This window comes from Pagrus major, chromosome 22, assembly GCF_040436345.1.
Source record: "Pagrus major chromosome 22, Pma_NU_1.0".
NCBI classification, from domain to species: domain Eukaryota; kingdom Metazoa; phylum Chordata; class Actinopteri; order Spariformes; family Sparidae; genus Pagrus; species Pagrus major.
In genome coordinates, this window is record NC_133236.1 from 17,902,560 (window position 1) to 17,921,884 (window position 19,325).

The following is a 19,325-nucleotide window of genomic DNA, read 5'->3' on the forward strand; positions in this document are numbered from 1 at the left end:
TATGGTGGGGGCTGAGAGGGCTGGAACGAGAAGGAGAGAGACATGATTGGAGGAAAGTGAAGCCAGAGAAAAGAAAAATGAAAGGAAGGGATTGGAAAAGGGCAAAATAGGGGAAGCATTACAAGGAGACAGACGGCTGACGCTCGGAGGGGGGGTTACTGTTCGGGAGAAGAGCGATTTTCTTTTGGTACTGTAAATAATAGCCCCTGCTTGAGTTGGACGGCTTTCACGGCTCCTTTTGTGTGCAGTGACATCTTAGGTTCCCCAAAGAGAGGAGAGGGCCGGAGAGGGCTCGGCTTCCAGGGTTTTCACTGGCATGGGAAAGGCAGAGTATTAGCCCAATATGAATATGAGGGAAAATAAAGCCTCCACAGGTCAAAGGGAACCTGCCAACACGCACTCCTGACTCTTTATCCCACTCAAACCCACATGAGCAGACATACGCACACACACAGACATGCTCGGAGTGTGGCGCCTACACACACACACACACACACACATCAGCACTTCACCCATGCTTTATCTCAGTCTGAGCAATAATGTGTTTTGGCTCGTACTTCTGTCGAGAGGAGCCCAGCTAGCGGTTGAGTTGTGGTGTCTCCTCTGTTTTTAACTTAAATGTAAAGCTTTAAATCTTAATGCCAAACACATGCACTCCCTAACATGCCCCATTCATATTTATAGCAGCGGTGGTAATATCAGTTACTCTTTTTAAACCACACCAAGAAATATTATTTTAATCTAAGTGTGTATACAGAGCTGCCAAGATGAAGTAGTGATGACTCATTCAAGAGGGCCCTTTAGTACTGATGATGATGTCATGGCTTTCTACACTGAGGACACTTTGTCATACATCAATTATCAGAAATTCTCTCCCACCTTTGATATACTTGATATGCTCCATGTTTTTAGATTGCAGTTTTGTTGCAGAAAAACTTGATGTTACATTTCTACCCTGCCAGATTTTTGGCACAATTTCTGGTTGTGTGTGGCCCCCAGGGATTATAAATTGAGATTTAGTACAGTCATTAATCTAAGTGGGTTTGCGGTCTTACCTGGAGTTTGATGGAGTTTGATCTCCGTGCAATTAGAGTACAGTCCTCTTCTCGTTAGCTTGTGTAAATCCAAGCAACACACTCCTCTGGCATAATCCTAATCCTAGGGACGACTAGGAGTCCGTCTGCACTGTTGAGCCTGATACTGGCGTATAGGTGAGATATGGAGCAAAACCTATGTAGAGAAAAACATTTAAACAGCAATTTTGTCTTGATGGGGACTTTAAGGATTCAAAGAAGACGTTTAGAGTTTAGGAGAGTGCTTAATGCTATCGAGAGCTACTAAATGCATTGAGAAACACTTTGAGGCGAAGAGGGATGAGGTAAAAGTCAAGCTTGCCAAGGCAAACAAGCTCTGATCACAGACTGCTGTACAGCTGTCAACCACAAAAGCTACATCACAACTACCTGTCAGTTGTTGGGGAAAAAAAATGTTCCAGTTTATTTATTTCTCCATCATCCTCCTCTTCTCACAACAGCAGGGAAAGGGCAGGAAAACAGTCCTTTACAGCGAAGTATCCCACCACAGCTCTGAAACTCTTTGTATTCGCACGCCCCCGATGACATCACAGAAACAAGGATCACTTAAAGAGAATAAACGTGCAAGAAATAAGTTTTGCTCATTAACATTTCCTGCTCTGTCAGTCTGATGTCACCAGGAAGTCCCTGGGTGGAGGAGATAATGATGAAAATCGTAATGTCGGGTGACGCCGGAATGACAAAGCCATCACATGAGTGTGATTCACCTGCGTGATGATGTCATGTCCTGTTTGATTTTTTTTCATCTGTAAACAAGCAACAGGAGACGGGCAGGAAATGGTAGGGGTGGTGGTGGTGGGGAGGGGGTTTCTTCCTGTTGTGAGTTGGGGAATCTCTAAGCTGCTGTCCAATTCACATTCCCACTTTGGTTCAGTCTTTTCTGTTTTCCTGTTGGAGAAACATCAGCGTCAGTCAACACTTTAATGATCCTGTGGTATCCACCAGTGGCTACAGACGAAAATAATTGACCTCTTTCCTTTTTCCAGCACAGACAGCTACTTTATTCTGAACATCAGGCAAACAGGAGTTGCCTGTACACAAAGAGAAATGGGATATGACTAGTTTCCTCTTAATAATCACAGTTGAATGTAGCTTATGACATCAAAACAGGCTGGACTTAACCTACTTTCTCGAAGTGTTTTGTAAGGCTGCAATTAACAAAACTGGTTGTGATAAATCTCAGATTAGTTTCTAAATTAGTTGATTAAAGGTCCAGATTTAGCAGATCTATTGGTAGAAATAGAAGATGATATTCAACACTTTGTTGTTGTTAGTGTTTAATCACCTGAAACTAAGAACCGTCGTATTTTTGTTACCTTATATCTACAGAGGAAGCTGGTCCTCTACCACAGTCCAACATGTTTTTAGTGGCCATCATTGGTTGCAATCTGAAACAACACCACTACATCTCACACACTGGACCTTTTGATAGTTTGGTCAGGACTAGTGGATCATTCATCTTGACTTTTTTTTTTTTTTTAATTGCTTGTTTTTTCTTGCCAACAAGATAAACTGTATTCAATTCACAACTAGAGTTCAGTTTGGGTACCCAGGCCCAACCCGAACTTGACAGCCTTTTTCTTTTGTTTTTTCTCTCACATCTGACCCTGACTCAACTCTGTCACGTAGAGTACCCAAATGAACACATAAATGTTTTTTGCCTGGAAAGTAACAAATAGTCTCTGTGTTGTGTCGTCTTTACTGCACTCATAAGACAGGAGGTCCATCACCTATTATCAATTATCACTTATTACTTGTTATTATCACCTATAACATGTTTTACATTTTATTTATTTGCACTATATTTTCATTAAAAGAACTTGAAAGCACCATGTCAATTGAGGTGATGGAACCCGACACGAACCTGGAAATTTCAGCAGGAACCGAATTTGCCAGGTATCCATGCTCTGTTCACCACAAAAGAAAACAAACAAACAAACAAGCAAACAAAAAAGCAGCAGATCAACACATTTGTGACGGATAAACCAGAAAATGCCTTTTTGGATTGTCCATCCGTACCTCTGTCCCATTCTTCTGAATGCGAAATCTCAAGAACACCTGAAGGTAATTTCTTCAAATTTGGTGCAAATGTTCACTTTGACTCAAAGATGAACTAATTAGATTGTAGTGGCCAAGGGTCAAAGGTCAAGGTCACCGTGACCTCATGGTGTCCAATTCCCATGAACATCATATCTCAAGAACGCATCAAGGGAATCTTTTCATATTTGGTGCAAATGTCCACTATGACTCAAGGAAGAGCTGATTAGAGTTTGGTCGCCAGAGGTCAGAGGTCAGTGTGACCTCACAAAACACATTTTTGGCCATAACCCAAGAATTAATATGAGGATTACAACAATGTTCTGATGTTTAATATCCAAAAGGTCAGAGATTGAAAGCACTATGGCATTATATTCTGCAAAAAAATGTTGTGGCCATTATTCAACGCCACAGCTCTGGATCAGCAACTTGACCTGTGCGTGGAGGTTTACATCCGTGATGCAGTAATCCTGGTTGCTTATGAAACGATCAAAATCACTGCAGATGAATTTACAGTTGATCGACTGATTACTTGTTCCATCATTTCAGCTCTACTATTGATTTTTCTTTTGAAATTTCAAGCAGATGTTTCTCAGAAAAGTGGAAAACAAACTGACCTTATCATTCACCTCAAATAGTGATCATATTACCTTTGCTAAATCTGTCTATATGCTGTTCATCTATTGTTCATGGCTCATTGTGTATAAGTAGAATAAATAAGATTTTAGAGATGACCTCGGCCATAAATTGTTGTCGTAACCATATATTATTTGATCAGAGATAACTCAGACAATCACAGGAAACTGTTGAAAAGTCAGTTTCGTCTACTTTTCTGTGTTTGACAAGCTACCTGACACTTGTAGTGAACTCCACCCATCTTGTCCTCCAAGCAAAATAAAAGCACAGATTAGAATGACCATTTGGCAGGAGGCTATCAGCTTGTTTTTCCTCGACACGGTGCTAGCGTCTGTCTTTGTCTCTGTGTGTTTTTAAAGTGCAAGGTGTTGTGTTGGGTTTCAAAGGCTCGCCACTGCATTTGTTGGGTTTATCCAGGTTAGGATAATAATCGCTGACCCACATCGGCCCTGTTTGTGTGGTCACTGGTCACTGCTACAGTAGGTCACAGACAGTGGGGCTGAATACGTCCCTCGTGTTGATTGATGCTAAAAGTCACTGCATGCTCCATTGTGCGTGCACGAATCATGAAGATTTAGGTCATTTTATTTTCGAGTTAAGTGTATTTTAGTGGGTTTCTTATCAAAGGTCAATGTTTGCCAACGTCTGCGATTGCACAGGAGCACCACGTGCGGTTTTGTTTTCCCTGGAAAAACTTTAAGACCGAGGAAACCATGGAAGTGAGAAAGTGTGTGTGCTGACAGGACCAGGAGTTGCTTTATCAATCCCAGGAAGCCTTGCTACCAGGAGGCAGGAACAACAGCCACTGGCTCAGAGAACGGGGACTTTCCTCCATCCTGCTCCATTAGGATGCAGAACAATGACCAACTTACTCACACACACACAATGAATGACCGCTGGATATTTTCTGTGTGCGCTCATACGGGCTTGCTCACAGCAGGTCGAGCTCTGAGCTCTGTGATCTCTTGCTCTCTGGCTGTTTTTGGGTAGTCTAACCTCTTCCCCTAAACCCGACCTCTTATATCCAAGAAGCTGTGATATTGAAAGTGACGCTGGGGACTCAAGAGCAAGAAAAAGAGGCTCTAGACTGATTCTGTATGCAATGTGACCCACTTGTCGTGTTTTTTTGGGGTTAGATGAGACGGCTCGTCCTTGCGCTGCCCTCGTTTTCTTTCCTCTTCTGCATCAGCTGTTCTCTTCCTGTCTCACCCACCCACACCCCTCGTCTCTTAATCACTATTACCTCTCGATCCCCTTCTCTTCAGTCTCTTCGTCACAGTTTCGGTGACGGCTCCTGCCGCTTTTTTTTTTTCCAGTGTGATTTCTGTCACCAGTGTCGCCTGCAGTGCTGGCTGCTCTCCAGTTCTTGCAGCAGAGAGAGAGAGGAACGAGAGAGAGGGAGAGAGAGAGAGAGCAAGGGTCCAGTTGGAAAGAGAGGGAGAGAGACTAGTCTTGCAGCAGTAATTGGTCAGGAAGTGGGCTGCTTGGATGTGCGAGCACTTCTCTCCCTGTCTCTCCCCCTCCCCTCCCAGTGGGCAGTCAGTTCAGTTGCGTTTTTGCCTCCATCTGCTCCCCCCCCCTCTCTCCCCTCTTTCCTCTCTCTCTTTCTGTCTGAACTGACCTCATAGAGGGGTGGACCACGGACCGGGCCGCCTTGACACGAGCCTACCTCTCTGAGTCAGTCAGCATTTCTAAGACGGCACATGTACTGGTGTGAAACCTTTTTTAAATGCCTGGACATGGATCTAACCTGTGACAGGATACTGGGATACCTGCGGCTGAGGAAAGGCTAATCATGGGAATGGTCTCTGTGAGGTGAGTGACAGGTTGTCTTTGCCTCGGTTTTTGATGCGCGAACTGGTTTCATCGCACGGACGTCACAGAAGAGTTGTTTCTCCCTCCTTAAAGCTCTTTATTGAATCATAATTGCAGAGGTCCACTCCACCAAACCCAGTCTGACCTCCAATTACTCGTTCCAAAGTTTCAATTAACTCTAATGCCACCTTTGCCCACTTGTCTAATTAGGAAGCATAAGTACAAGTTTGGGTTCAAGCTTGGGAGTCAACGGTGAGCATGGCAATGATAAGGCTTTCAAGTCTGTATATGAGAGGATGATCAACATTTGTAGGTGTGTTTGTTATGTCTGGTCTGATTTGAGCCTGATTTGGTTTTCATTAGAGTTTTAACACACTTTTTTGTGAGAAAAATGAGTCTTAGCTTTAATAGAGGTGTCCTGTGTTCGCAGAGAAAGTTTGATAATGAATAATTGAATACAGAACAGAAACAAATTAGTCAGTTTTTACCAGAGATGAAGTTAAGTTATTTGATTGTGTTATTTCAGTACAGTAACCTCAAACTCTTACCTAAGTGTGTGTGTGTGTGTGTGTGTGTGTGTGTGTGTGTGTGTGCGCGCACATACACGTGTGTTCTCCTTTGTGGTCTGTCCTCATTCTGGGAGCTCTAACTGGAGCACCCAGCTTCTGAGGGACACAGATTTACGGACAAAATGGGATGGACTCATTTGTTGTCATGTGTGATGTTAATCATTAAGATTTATCGCATGAAGTCACTTTATTATTGGTTGTCTGACTTCCTTTTCTTTAAAAACGTGGTCATGTTGTCTGTTATGTTAAATGGGACTTTATATGTTTTTGGCATTATTAGTGCTGTTGATGATAACGTGGTGATATAGTATTCATAAATTCTGGGATTAACTTTCTCTGATACTTTTAAATGTTGTTGACCACCATTTTGTAGGGTTTGGTTGCTTAAAGGTGCACTATGTAGTTTGGGGGAAGAAATTTTAATCAGAAAAGAAAGATCATCATTGGCTGCTTTTTTAATGCCTAAACAAACTATGGAAACACAATTTTTGTTTTACTTTGTTTATATGTGGCGGACCCTGCCACCTTTTCTACCTTCAGACAGGGTTCTGGACTTTATTTTCCTCTGAGAACAGCTTGTTTATTCAGTTATGGAAAAAATAAATGTTTCTGAGTTTGTATCATTACCTCAAATATTCAAATTCTGAGTTTGAACTTCTACTCCGAACTGCGTAATGCCCCTTTAAACACCTTCGGAAATTATATATATATTACAAAATAACTTTCAAATCTTTTCTTTTGGCCTTGAAAAATCCATGACATAAATCTTGCAAATTAAACACAATAACATGGATCTAAGTAATATTTTATTTCATATTCAAACAATATTGGAGATAAAATAGGTGTACTATATGTAAATGTTATTTTAGTATGTGTCACGTGTTTCCCTAATGGGAGAAAAGTCCCTCTGTCTCCACTCTGCTGGTCTCCTTTCCTGGAGCAGGACCCTTGTCCTGCATTTTAATCTGAGGCCAAACACAGCTTCCTCCATGTATCCGCCACACATGCTCACATACTCACTCAACACACAATTACACTGAATATATATACACACACACAAATACATGGCACTTAAGAATCGGGACGCTCTCTTTTCAGTCAGATCTGCTGAATGCTACACAAACAAAAAATGTGCCAGTAAGCGAACTAGAGTGCTTAAAAATGTGAGATCTAACTAAAAAAAAAAAGAAACGGCAACACAGATTAATCAATGTGGTGCGTCACGTAATGTTGATGTGTAAAGAAATATCTCTCTACAATCCCCACGGCCAAATGATCTTCACTTATGGGAAATGAAAGTTATAATTCCTGTAAACCACCTGTTTTTCTGCTCTTTCGCCCCCTCTCTCCTCCTCTATCTGCTTCTGCTAATGTGAATACCAACTCACTGCATAGACGAATACTGACATTATCTCCCATCGTAAATACTTTTCCTGGGTTGTGCTACGGCTGGGGTGCCACCCTGCTCTATCATTAGCTGCGGCTGTTGACCTTGTTGTTGTTGACGTAGCAGCTGTAGTTATTTCTGTGTCGCGCTGTTGTTTAGTCTGCTGGAATGGCGAAGACGCTCCTTGTTTTCCTGGATTCTCCCTCCGGCTCCTCCAATTTTGAGGGATGCCTGCACTTATATAAGCTGAAACTGGTGCTCCAGTCAGATTTCTGGCTGGCTGGAGTCAGAAATTCCTGGACTTGTCCTGGCACTGCGAGCAGACTGCTGCGGCCCAAGGGAATACCGTCCATGATTTCTGGAAATCTCATAAATCTGGCAAAGGGAAAATCAATAATGGATATTACAGTCAATCAGGATTGTAGATTTTACACGGATAAAATTGGCATCAGCACAGAACATGTTTAAGGCTTCTTACTGGTTGTTATCCAGAAATCTACTCATGATTGATGGAGTCTGATGATCTAAGACAACAGGCAGAGGTGCTGTCACAAGCATGCTGCAATGCATCAACAACTAAGACTAAGGACTAAGACAGCAGTAAAGAAGATGGCTGTACTGTGTACTCACAGAGCTAAAAGCTGGGGCTGGTAAGACTATAAACCAGCAAAAGCAAGCAAAAGTTTGAAAGTATCCAAACAGAAAAATCCCACCTCCTCTCCTGGGACTACATGGACTGCTCCGTAGCTCTCACTGGCCAGCTGGAAGGTGTATTAGTGGCTAGTTCCCTTTGTTCAACGCACTCTTTTAACTTTTTAGACCAATAAATACAGAAACAAATGACTCTGTTAGGTGCGGAAATGCCACAATCATGCAAACAAAGGCAAAATAGCCGCCACTAACTTACCTCAGCCTGAAAAAGCTACTCAGCACGACAGTTACTCCAGTTGTGTTGTGTGCTTTGTGGTACCTGGTTGGCGGCTGAACGACAGCCTGTTATTACCGCTACTGCTCACTCTGTACTTCGGGTCAGGGGCTGTGCGCTGTGTGCAAGCCTGGTTCCATCACTCTGTTTCACATTAAAGGCCCAAACCCAGACAGTGTTGCCATCAATAGGAATACCAGTGGGTATACCTGTGTTTCTACATGCTACAGTAGAGAAATTCTGACCAAAAAGGTCTTCACAGGCGAGATTAATAATGGGATCTCCTACATAGCTAGCTACCTCGCTAGTTTCATGAAAAATTAGTGACGAGACTTGTATGACGTCAGTGCAGATGTTTTTAAAGTGCTACAGTGACTTTAAAATGCACAAATTGTTGTGCTTACTTGTTGTTTTTTTGTATGAATACATATTTGTTACCTCCAGACAGAGTCAGGCCAGCTGTTTACAGTCATCATGCTAAGCTAAGCTAACCAGCTTTCACTATGGCCTTAATAGCTAACGGAGAGATAGGAGTGGTTTTGATCTACAGTCTGTTTATTTCCCGAAATATTGAATTATTCCTTGAAATTTGAATTATTTGTTACCGCTTGTGTTGTTTCTGTGCCACATGAAAATCACCTAACCGAGAAAATTTTCATCATTTCAGCATATTTTTACATTCAAGTGACAAAGCAGTCTACCAGCTGTAGTTGTTGTGACATGAGTAGAGGGGACGTTGTTATGGATTGACAGTCTGCATCGGGAGGACATGGGGTGGATGGACAGGTCAACAAAACAATGGACCTTTAACACAGGAGACCAAACTCTTTTCCAACAAAAACTCAATGAACCTTTGTAAGGATGTCCGTGCTCGTTCCATAACCCTTAGAAGTGTGGTTATTACTGTGACCACAGTGCTGGTTTACAACATAACCAAATCCCATTTTGAAACCCAAACCAAATTCTTTCCATACTTTTTGATTTATAACAGTTTTGGAAGCCACAGACAAATAATCCTCTGATGATTTTGGCCTCAGTTTAGAAAACACTTGTATGTGTTGTCCTGGAGAGCATGGACAAATTATTGATTTTGTATACGTGACTGTCAGACAGTGAGGAATGATACTTCCAACCTTGGAGCTACTTAAGAGGGAAAAAAGGGGGACGAAACTGTGTTCGGGGGTTAATGAAGAGCTCAGGCGGCAAGAACAAAAGCTTTAAGAGTTGTGACACTTAAAGAATCTGAGAGAAAGAAAGAAGCAGAGTGTGTGTGCAGATGATCCATCTCACCAATGACAAAGACGGACAGCGTCACAGAGGGAGGGGGAAACTGTATATGAAAGACCCCTCCACCCACAAACTCATGTCATTAGTCACAGTCTCTCCCAGTCTGAATCGCTTCCCTTTGGTACTCTCTCCGTTTTCTCCACCATGTGCTGCATACGTTACCACAGAAACGTCCTCGCTTTAAACTGTGGACAGCTGAGAAAATGAAGAAGCTGTCAGGCTGCCTGAGGAAGTGATTGCACCTGATTTCACACATGCAAACACACACACACACGCTGCCCGCTGCAATAACAACCATCAAATAAGTTCTCCGCCTCCCTCCGCCTGCAGCCCTCTTTCCTCCAGGACATGCTTAAGTGGTTGGGGATAGTTTTTATTTCTGATTACACACACACTCTTCCCGCACTAAAGCATTTTCAAGAGGCTGCAGACTTTAAAGTTTACAATGCACTCGGAAAAAAAGCGATTGTGTGTGTGCGTGTGTGTGTGTCAGCAGTTAAAGTTAAATAGAGTGTGTATGAACCCTGTGCCCCGCTTGGCTGTTTGCACTGCTCGAGTGTTATGAGGAATGGAGTGGTTTATTAACAATAAGCATTTTCTTCCTTCCCTCCCTCGCTCTCTCCCTCTCGATGTCTTTCCACATGCCACTCTGCCTTGGAGATGAATTCCTCACCGCCGTCATAGTGACCACCACGGCGCTCTGAGCCCGATCATCTTGGCAACCTCTCAAACTCTCAAACCATCAATTCCTATTCTGGGTGCATGAGAAAGTCTTACTGCCTTGTTATATAGCTTGTTGATAGCCTTTAAAAAGGAGGTCGGGGGGTGTCTGTTGGGAAATCTGCGCTCTGAGTTAGGAGGGAAAGGATAACTCCGAGACCAACTGCGGCCAGCTTGATGACAGGGAATCCGATATCGAGGTGAGCGGTCCTATTAGCCAGGAACTAAACCCGGCTGGAAAACCACCTTATTCCCTCAGACAACACCAAGTCCCTTCCTACCTGACCGTTTTTACAGGACACAAGTACATATGGGAAAGCAAATGTCACTCTGCCTTCAGTTTCAGCTCCACTTTAACTCCCTGCGAGTCGAGCTCATCCTACAATTACCACAGTGCAACTCAGCTGCGCCTTTAATTAAACCCTCCCCCGGCTCCTGAATGCCCCACACCTTGATTTTGTAATGCAGGCTTGAAAAAACCCTGATGGTGACGACATGTTAACAGTTATGCCCCAAAGTAAAGGATTAAAGGTGTTGTGTTAGTATGGATGCTGACACATTTGAGACAATAGTGCCATCAATCTTCTTATCTGCCTCCTGACAAGAAGGTGAATGAGCACAAGATGTCACACTATTTCTTTAAGATTGTCAGGCGAAAACCAAGGAAAGAGATGGTGACAGTTTTCAAGTATTTCTAATATTTTACGAGCAAAATGATTTGTCAGTTATAATCAACCGTTTAATCAGTAATGAGAATAATCACGAGCTGCTTATTCTTGTCAGACATTCTGCCAAGATGACTTTTCATTTGTTGGATCAAATCTGCAGCCAAAACATCAAGCTAATCTTTGATTCTTATCAATATCCTCAGCCTCACTGTCGTCTCTTTCATCCCCCTTTTTAAAGCACTTTGTCTACATGTGTTGCAGCTCATGTAGAGATTGTCATATCCAGTAAAAGAGGAGCAACATTGTTTTTCCGTGGTCAGAGTGTCGCGGAGGCCGTCGGAGCAGACAGGGGGCATCAGATAAGCCGGACTGCCGCTGTAGGTTTCTGTCATCAACAGGTCGTGCTTGGCTGAACCGAGGAGTTTAGACGCTCCCTCTGTGTGTTTGCCAAGCTAGAGGTGCTCGTTATGTACTGTGTGTGTGTGTGTGTGTGTGTGTGTGTGTGTGTGTGTGTGTGTGTGTGTGTGTGTGTGTGTGTGTGTGTGTGTGTGTGTGTGTGTGTGTGTGTGTGTGTGTGTGTGAGAGAGAGAGAGAGAGGGGTGGAGCTGGCAGGGGGACTCGTGTTTAGATTCGGAGTGGAGGTCTAGGGGCTTCGTGGGTCAACGGACCCTCAGACCATTAGAGAGAGGGGTCGTGCTTCTTGGGGTATGCTCTGTGTGTGTGTGTGTGTGTGTGTGTGTGTGTGTGTGTGTGTGTGTGTGTGTGTGTGGATAGACCAGGGGGTCTCTGTTATTGTATTGATGAGGAGAAGGGGGTGGTGTTAGCTGGACCCCATGCTGCTGGGACCAGTCCCTGTCTTTAAAGAGCGACAACTAATAGTCGACACATTTGCTTTAGTGTGCGAGACTGAGGGCCTATTGTCTCCCGTGTGTCTTCCTTATGGGCACATGGCCTGTCCTGAACTATAACTGCTTTCGGACATTATACACTTCAGACCACCTCTTTTGCTTGTTTGTATTTCTTTTAACCAATCACAATCCTTTTGGCCCATGCTAAACCCAGTGACAGTACCCCTGGAAAATAGTGTAGAGGAACTCTTTGCATGGGGGCAGGCTGACCCTGACATTAAGATGTCTGAATCCCTGAAAGAAGGGAAGGTTAGAGGTGTAAGCTTGTGCAGGTTTGTACTGTCAGCTCCCAGATTAGGATAATAGAAACTTGCCATTTTCAGCGTGTAGGTTGCTCGCTGAGGGGTTGTTGCTTCCCATAGTAAAGGGGAATGACACCTGAATGGCAGGCTTTAAACATCGGATGAGTCAGACTACAACCTGTAGACATATCCAGCGCATCAAATCTTGATACTTTTGGAGTTCTTGGTCAGATTCTTGTCTTTAGTCTTTTGTTTATCAGCGTCTTTTATTTTTATTCTTCTTCGGCTTTTATTCTTCTTCGTTGTCGTTACAGATTGCAACCAACTGAGTACCCCTCACCGCACCCACCCCTACGATAGATGCTAAGATCGTGAAAAAGACAAATGGGCCTCTCTTAAGATGATATTTGGTTTCTCCCTGCTGGGCCACTGTACAAACGTGGAGGTGCAACATGGCGGACTCCCACTCCCTCTGTAGATATAAAAGGCTTATTTCTTATTTTCAGGTAATTAGGTTATAATCCTCCTCAATCCTACACACCGGATCTTTAAAGGGTTACTCCATTGATTTAGCTTTGCACTGTAAAAGTTGAGGTAACTACAAAGAGACCTTAAGATTATTGATGGTCACAGTTGAAGCAGCAGCGGGCGAGATGTCCTGTCTTTAAGGCCCTAGTGTGAGTACAGCTCCAAAAATATCCTACAATTACCACAATGCAACTCAGCAGTGCCTTTAATTAAACCATCCTCTGGCTCCCAAATGCCCCACACCTGGATTTTGTGATGCAGACTTTCTGTTAAAAATGCTGATGAGGACGACATATTAACAGTTAATTCCCCAAAGTAAAGGATTAAAGGAGAAGTTTTATATTAGTGTGGGTGCTGAAACATGTGAAACAATGATCTTACACAAGCCCAGATGATTGTGAACCACTGTCTGATGTTCATGTACATGTTGAATCCCACTTCTGACATTTTGTGCGCCCATTCAGTCCAGCCTTCCTCTGATCTGGGACACAATGAGCAGTGCAGTGTCTCGCAGTGGACGAGGAGCTTTTGTTTGAGCTGGCAACCGGCCTATTGATCAGCCGTAACCCCCCCTCTGCCTCTCTCTCTCTCTCTCTCTCTCTCTCTCTCTCTCTCTCTCTCTCTCTCTCTTCTTGTAGAGTGTGTGTGTGTGTGTGTGTGTGTGTGTGTGTGTGTGTGTGTGTGTGTGATCTCTGGAGCTGTGCGCTAACAGCAGCAGTTCAGCTGCCTGCTGAGCATGCAGCAGACGAACACACACAAAAGGTGTCGCCAGACCCTACGAGCGTTACAGGACCGAGCTAAAAGTTTGATTTTGGGGACGAGGGGAGAAGAGACAGAAATGAAGGAGCAGGGAGAAAGATAAAAGAAGGAGCAAAAAAAGGAGAGGAGGCACTTAATGTGGAACTCCCGGCTCCTTGTAATTTGCTGCGGGAGAGAGGGAGGAGGAGTCAGGGGGAGGGGAATACCCAGCAGGGAGGGAGCAGCAGAGAGCAGAGGCCATTCACTCTGACACACACATACACACTGGCATGCAAACACACACATGAACAGTTTTAGACGCACACATGCAGGCAGTGGATGTGTTGCCACAGGAGAGAGAGAGGGAGGGAGAGAGGCATTCAGACAGAGGAGATCAAACTGAAGTGAGAGAAAACCCAGAGAGGAGTGTGTTGGTGTGTGTTCAGCCTGAGAGTTTGAGAGTTTGGGCTCCGGTGTATATTTTGGAGGAGTGGACTTGCATGTTTGCTCCCAGAAGAAAAAGGATTCACAATGACTGAGAGAATTTGGGAAATCTAAGGGAATTGTCTCTCCACACTTTGCTGGGAATACTGCTTGGAATACTCTGGATATGTGACCTGCTGGTTTTCCTTAAAACCTGCACATTTTCCAACCTCATTCACTTTCTTTTCTGTTGAAGAAGAGCCAAGCCACAATGCCTACTGGTAAGAGAGAGCTTTTCTTTTATCAAATATATTCAGTCATGTTTCCCAGCGTGATCAGATTAAAGTTTTTCCAGAGGTGATTCTGGGACTAGATTCTGCTGTCATGTCTACAAACCCCATCACACAGGATTAAATCATAATCACGTTGAACAATTTGTCAATGAATGAGGCTTTTTCAAACTCAGAATTTTAATATTTACAATATTAATGAGGTAATTCTACAAACTCTTTTTCCATAACTGAATAAACAAGCTGTTCTCAGAGGAAAATAAGGTCCCAGAACACTGTTTGAAGCTGGAAAGGTGGCAGGGTCCGCCACATATAAACAAAGTAAAACAATGAAATTGTGTTGTCCTTTAAGATCAGTTTGTTTATTCAGTTTATTCAGTCATGAAAACAAAGAGAGTTTGTTTATTGAGGTTTTCTCTTTTTCTTCTGATTGAAATTTCTTCCCCAAAACTACATAGAGCACCTTTAATATCACGTGTCGCACCACAGAAAAAGTGGTACTTCTAAAGTGGCATCTGGCCAAACTTCCAAAACAAACTTTATACGAGTCATTGATGGTCTGGCTGTTTGTCTTGGTGGCTCTTTTGTGCGGTGTGTGTGATATTTTGTCCTCAGCTGACAGCACCGTGTGAAGTGTCTCTGCACCGTACGTCTCTCAGCGGCACAGTTGTATGAACAGCGTCTCCTGGTTGTTTTCTCACCCCTGGTGTTGAAGGGAGCTTGTTTGCTTTCCCGCAGAAAGCCTTAATGATGCTGAGATGATGGCGTGCGCAGCTTTCTGCTGTTACAATTATAAACGTTGTTTTGTTGGTTGTTCCAGATGCAATTTAAAGGCAGAAACTGCAGAAAAGCATTTTTGTGTTTCATTTTCCCTGAAGAGAAATAACAAATAAGATAAACGTTTAACTGTAATCCGCTTTTTTTTTTCTAAGGCCACCCCATGTGTCAGCGTCCTCTTGCTGGGTGTAGGTTTGACTGAGTGTTGAAATGCCATTCTGCTGCCTGTGACCCAAATTAGAGCCTTGAGGGCAGCAGTTGGGGGGTGGCTACAAATGGGGATAGAAGACAGGAGAGGAGGGGGGGGAATAATTACTGTTTAGAGCAAACTCTTTGGTTTAGAGGTGCCGGAGACAATGGACCCCTCCGTCCTCCTCCTCCCACCCTGCTCGCCCAGTCCTCTGGGGAGGTGGAGGACATCTGCCCCCCGTCCCGAGCGCTCACGTGCGAGGAGCTGCAGCCCTGTGGAGGGGTGGGGAGGGCAGGTCCCTTTGGAGTAATATGAAAACAAATCAATAGCTTTCCAATCATGCAATCAAGCATGTGCACTTAGCTACAGGAAGTCTAACAAGGGAGTGACTGATATGGATGCAGAGTCCGGTGGCGAACGTTTTCTCCGGGCTGACATCCAGAGAATGAGGCTAGTATGTCACACTTGGAGGGAGGGCCAAGGGTGTGTTGCAGGACAGGTCGCATGGGTGTCCCAAGGGTGGGTGTGAGAGTGTCTGAAAATAGGGCGGTGTAAGTTTGCGGGTGGACATTTCTTTTTTCCCACAGAGGCTAAACACCGCTGCTGTCAGCTGAACAGTGTGCACCGCATTCCTCGCTGATGTCCAAACAGAGAAACTACATGTCTCATAAACACAACTTGAAGATAAGAAGGTGTTCATCTGTATACATAAAACCTGTGGGATGTTTAATTGTTTGGTTTTACTCGATCATGAGAAAAACGCCATTCGTTGCCAATTAGCCTCCCAGCTGTGTGTGTGTGCGTTTACTTTAACCGCGTTTTGTGAGCCAATGAAAGCCACAGGAGTCTATTAAGCCGCACATCAAGTTTAAGCTTCCGTCTTTACCAGTCATGAAGCGTTGTTGTTGTTGAGATGTTTGAAATACTTTCTTCTCTATGCCTTACTTTCTCTCTCCTTCCATTCTCCGGAACATCTGCATTAAAATGTATGTCCTCGGCTCTTTGTCGGTCCAGTGATAAGTTGCTCAGTGGAAACCCCGCCTCCCGTCTCAAATCCCATCCTCGGCCTCTCGCCGTCTCTCCCACCTCTGCCCTCTCTTCTTCTGCCTCCGCTCCTCCGCAGTCGTCCGGCCGCGGTGTGAAATCCTGAGTGACACTTTAAGGCCCTTAGCGTCAGTTGAGATCAAGCCTGCGTCTCTATCAGAAACGTAGAGACTGACCTTAAGTGGACGCGGCAGAGGATGTGAGGCCATAACCAAACAGACAGCATGGGCTGAGGTGCCTCATTGTGCCGCTGCAGAAAATTCGAAAGACGAAGGCGCTGAGAGAATTTGGTTAATTGGTTTGAGATAGAGAGAACCTCTGAGGGTTAGAGTCCCACAAAAGGCAGGATTCAAAATGAGCGAGTGGGAAATGGAAAAGAGAAAAAGCAAAGGGAGTGGGTGGTGTTTGACCTTTGGCCCTTTCTTCTCATCTCTTCTTCCTACTTTCATTCCTCTGGGTCCTCTCCTCCTCATTTCTCACTCTCTCTCACAGACACACATGTCCTCTTCTCGCCATCTTTCCCCATTATGTTCGCCACTGACTTCCAATGCTATAAAAATAACTAATTCTTCTCGCAATCAAACCAAACCTCTGGATTCATTTACATTTTAAACGCACCAGGACTGTAAAGTCAGCAAAAAGCTGCGTGGCAGTGAACGCCATCTGGTAGGCCTGTTGCAGAATAAACAAGAACACACACGGACAAACAAGGCTGATTAGAGGATCCGTGAGCTGTACGAAGTGTGTGGTCAAGTCCTGTCTGGTTAAAGGGGCACTGTGTAGTTCTGGAGAAGAAATTCAAACTCTGAATTTTAATATTTACAGTATGTATTATTACTCATATTAATGAGTAATAATACATACATAGAAGTATTTATTTTTCTCCATAACTGAATCAACAAGCTCTTCTCAGAGGAAAATAAGGTCCCAGAACACTGTTTGAAGCTGGAAAGGTGGCAGGGTCGGCCACATATAAACAAAGTAAAACAGTAGTTTGTTTATTTAGTCATGAAAACAAAGAGTTTGTTTATTTAGTTTGTTCAGTCAGTCAGTGAAGATCTTTTTCTTCTGATTAAAATGTCTTCCCTAAAACTACATAGTGCACCTTTAAAATCCTGGAGATATTTGTCTTATTCTGTTTCATTTTGATCATTTCTGCTTCCTTTTTGTCTTAAATGTGCTCAGTTGTCGGTGGATCTTCCATTTTAATCTCAGGCACTGGGTTTCTTGAATGTGCTCTCAGAATTTAATTAAAAGATGTCACAAAATCTTTTTTTCAGGTGACAATTAAGGTCGTCTGCAAGGTTTAAATCCCTGCTGATTATTATGTATGTCAGTTATTTGAGTGTGAATAGGGAGTGTTAGGAATGCATGTAAATATGAGCCCCGGTGGTCTGCAGCCGAACACACAGGCTGGTCAATGTGTATTTTTACATAGTAAAGTATATGCTTGCAGAGGGATGGTCTGAGCCCAGAGGAATGTCCTGTGGAGTGAATTTGGAGTTACTTTATATCCTACCAAACATATTCTGAGTTTGAATGTATATTAAGGAAGAGGGAAGAGGAGAATGGCAGGAAAGGAGAAAGAAAATGGCAGGAAAGAGGCAAGTGGCATTAATGAGAAAGGACGGGGAGAGATGGAAAGAAGAAAGGGGACAGTCTTTCGGCTGACAGAGCCTGTTGTCCTGGTCTCTCCTCGCTGACGTCATGTTGGAAATGATGTTGATGTGAATTTTTTTTTTTGCGCATCCTTTCAAAATAAGTGGTCTGGTTTTGTTGGTGGGAAAAATGTTCTCAGTGTCAAGGCCATTAGCAGTTGGTCAAACGGCCAGATCCGTGTGTCAAAGATCGAAGACTTGCTTTGCCTCCAAGTACGCAGTTCCTTTGAAATTAACTGATTTTGATATATAATAAATATACTGGTAAATACTGGTGTAACCTACTCATAACGCAGTATTTGGAATCGCATTTTGTTCTTGGTGTTTTCGTGAAAGGCTTGAAGGAAGTCCAGAAGAGTTAAAGCCAATTTATACTCTTCACGGTCGCGTTTCGACAAGGTTTTACATGCGTGTTGTAAATTTTGTCGTTTACCTACAGTTTGTCCCAATGCAGCTCAAAACTTGCTAAGCACTAATAATATTTATCTATTGGTTGTCTTAATTTATACATAACACGTCCTTTCATTTTTTGGATTTTTATTTAATGTTTAACGCTTACCTTTTAAGTCAGGGATTATTCTAGCAGACCCCTCCACTCTTATCTGGTCCTTCCATCTCTTCTGCTTCATAGTGCACCACATAATATCTGCACGCTGCTCTATATATCTGCTAAAAGGAGGAAGGAAACTAAAGATACTCAACATCACATGCTCACTTTCCAGTTTGCCAATTCCTTTAGCGTCAGTCGACCTAAAATGAAAATACGCACACAATAAGGACATCAAGTCATTGTAAACCTATTAGTTGCTCGGCCAATTATGACCTGCTGCGAGTCCCTTCACCCCCATGGGGGCCTCCCCCCGCAGCTTATGACTGCATGGACAGTGCACACAGTGACCCAAGCAGCATAAGCGTAAATAAAACTGCATCCAGATCTTTGTGAGCCGCGTGTCCAAACCGACAGCGTATCTGCCCTTTTGTTGGCCACTGTAATCATTCGTCCTCTCCAAACCGACCCTGAACTGTTCCCTCTCTTGCACGACTCGGTCCTCACTGGTAGCAGAAATGCCTTCAAAGTTCAGCCAAATCTAATGTGAGCTGTCAGAGCGCGCCAAACCAAGTTGGTATTTTCCAGTCTTTTCAGTACCAGGTCCCCTCTTTGATTTTCCTGGGTTTTATTGCTGAGGGATACTCCCTGGAAGTCGCGTGCAGGCTTTGTTGCTGGAACCAGCGAACTACACATTGTCATTTTATTACACTTGTCTTGAACCCGATGATTACGAGATGCCGCGCAGCTTAAAATAAACACTGTGAATTTTTTCGCAGCTGTTCTGTATCCAGAATCTGCATATGACATAATACTTTAAAATATGTTGGTTTAAAAGTCCA

At 43.6% G+C, this 19,325-nt stretch overlaps 1 protein-coding gene across 1 annotated transcript in view; it reads left to right on the forward strand.

Annotated features, from left to right (window-relative positions):
* The first annotated feature begins 13,880 nt into the window (after positions 1–13,880).
* Positions 13,881–19,325, forward strand: part of LOC141018100 (pleckstrin homology domain-containing family G member 1) — a 34,934-nt gene continuing 29,489 nt past the window's right edge. The window contains exon 1 of the mRNA XM_073492985.1: positions 13,881–14,258. Within this exon, the coding sequence (XP_073349086.1) occupies positions 14,249–14,258 (10 nt within the window). The 5' untranslated portion in view covers positions 13,881–14,248. The remainder of the gene's footprint in view (positions 14,259–19,325) is intronic.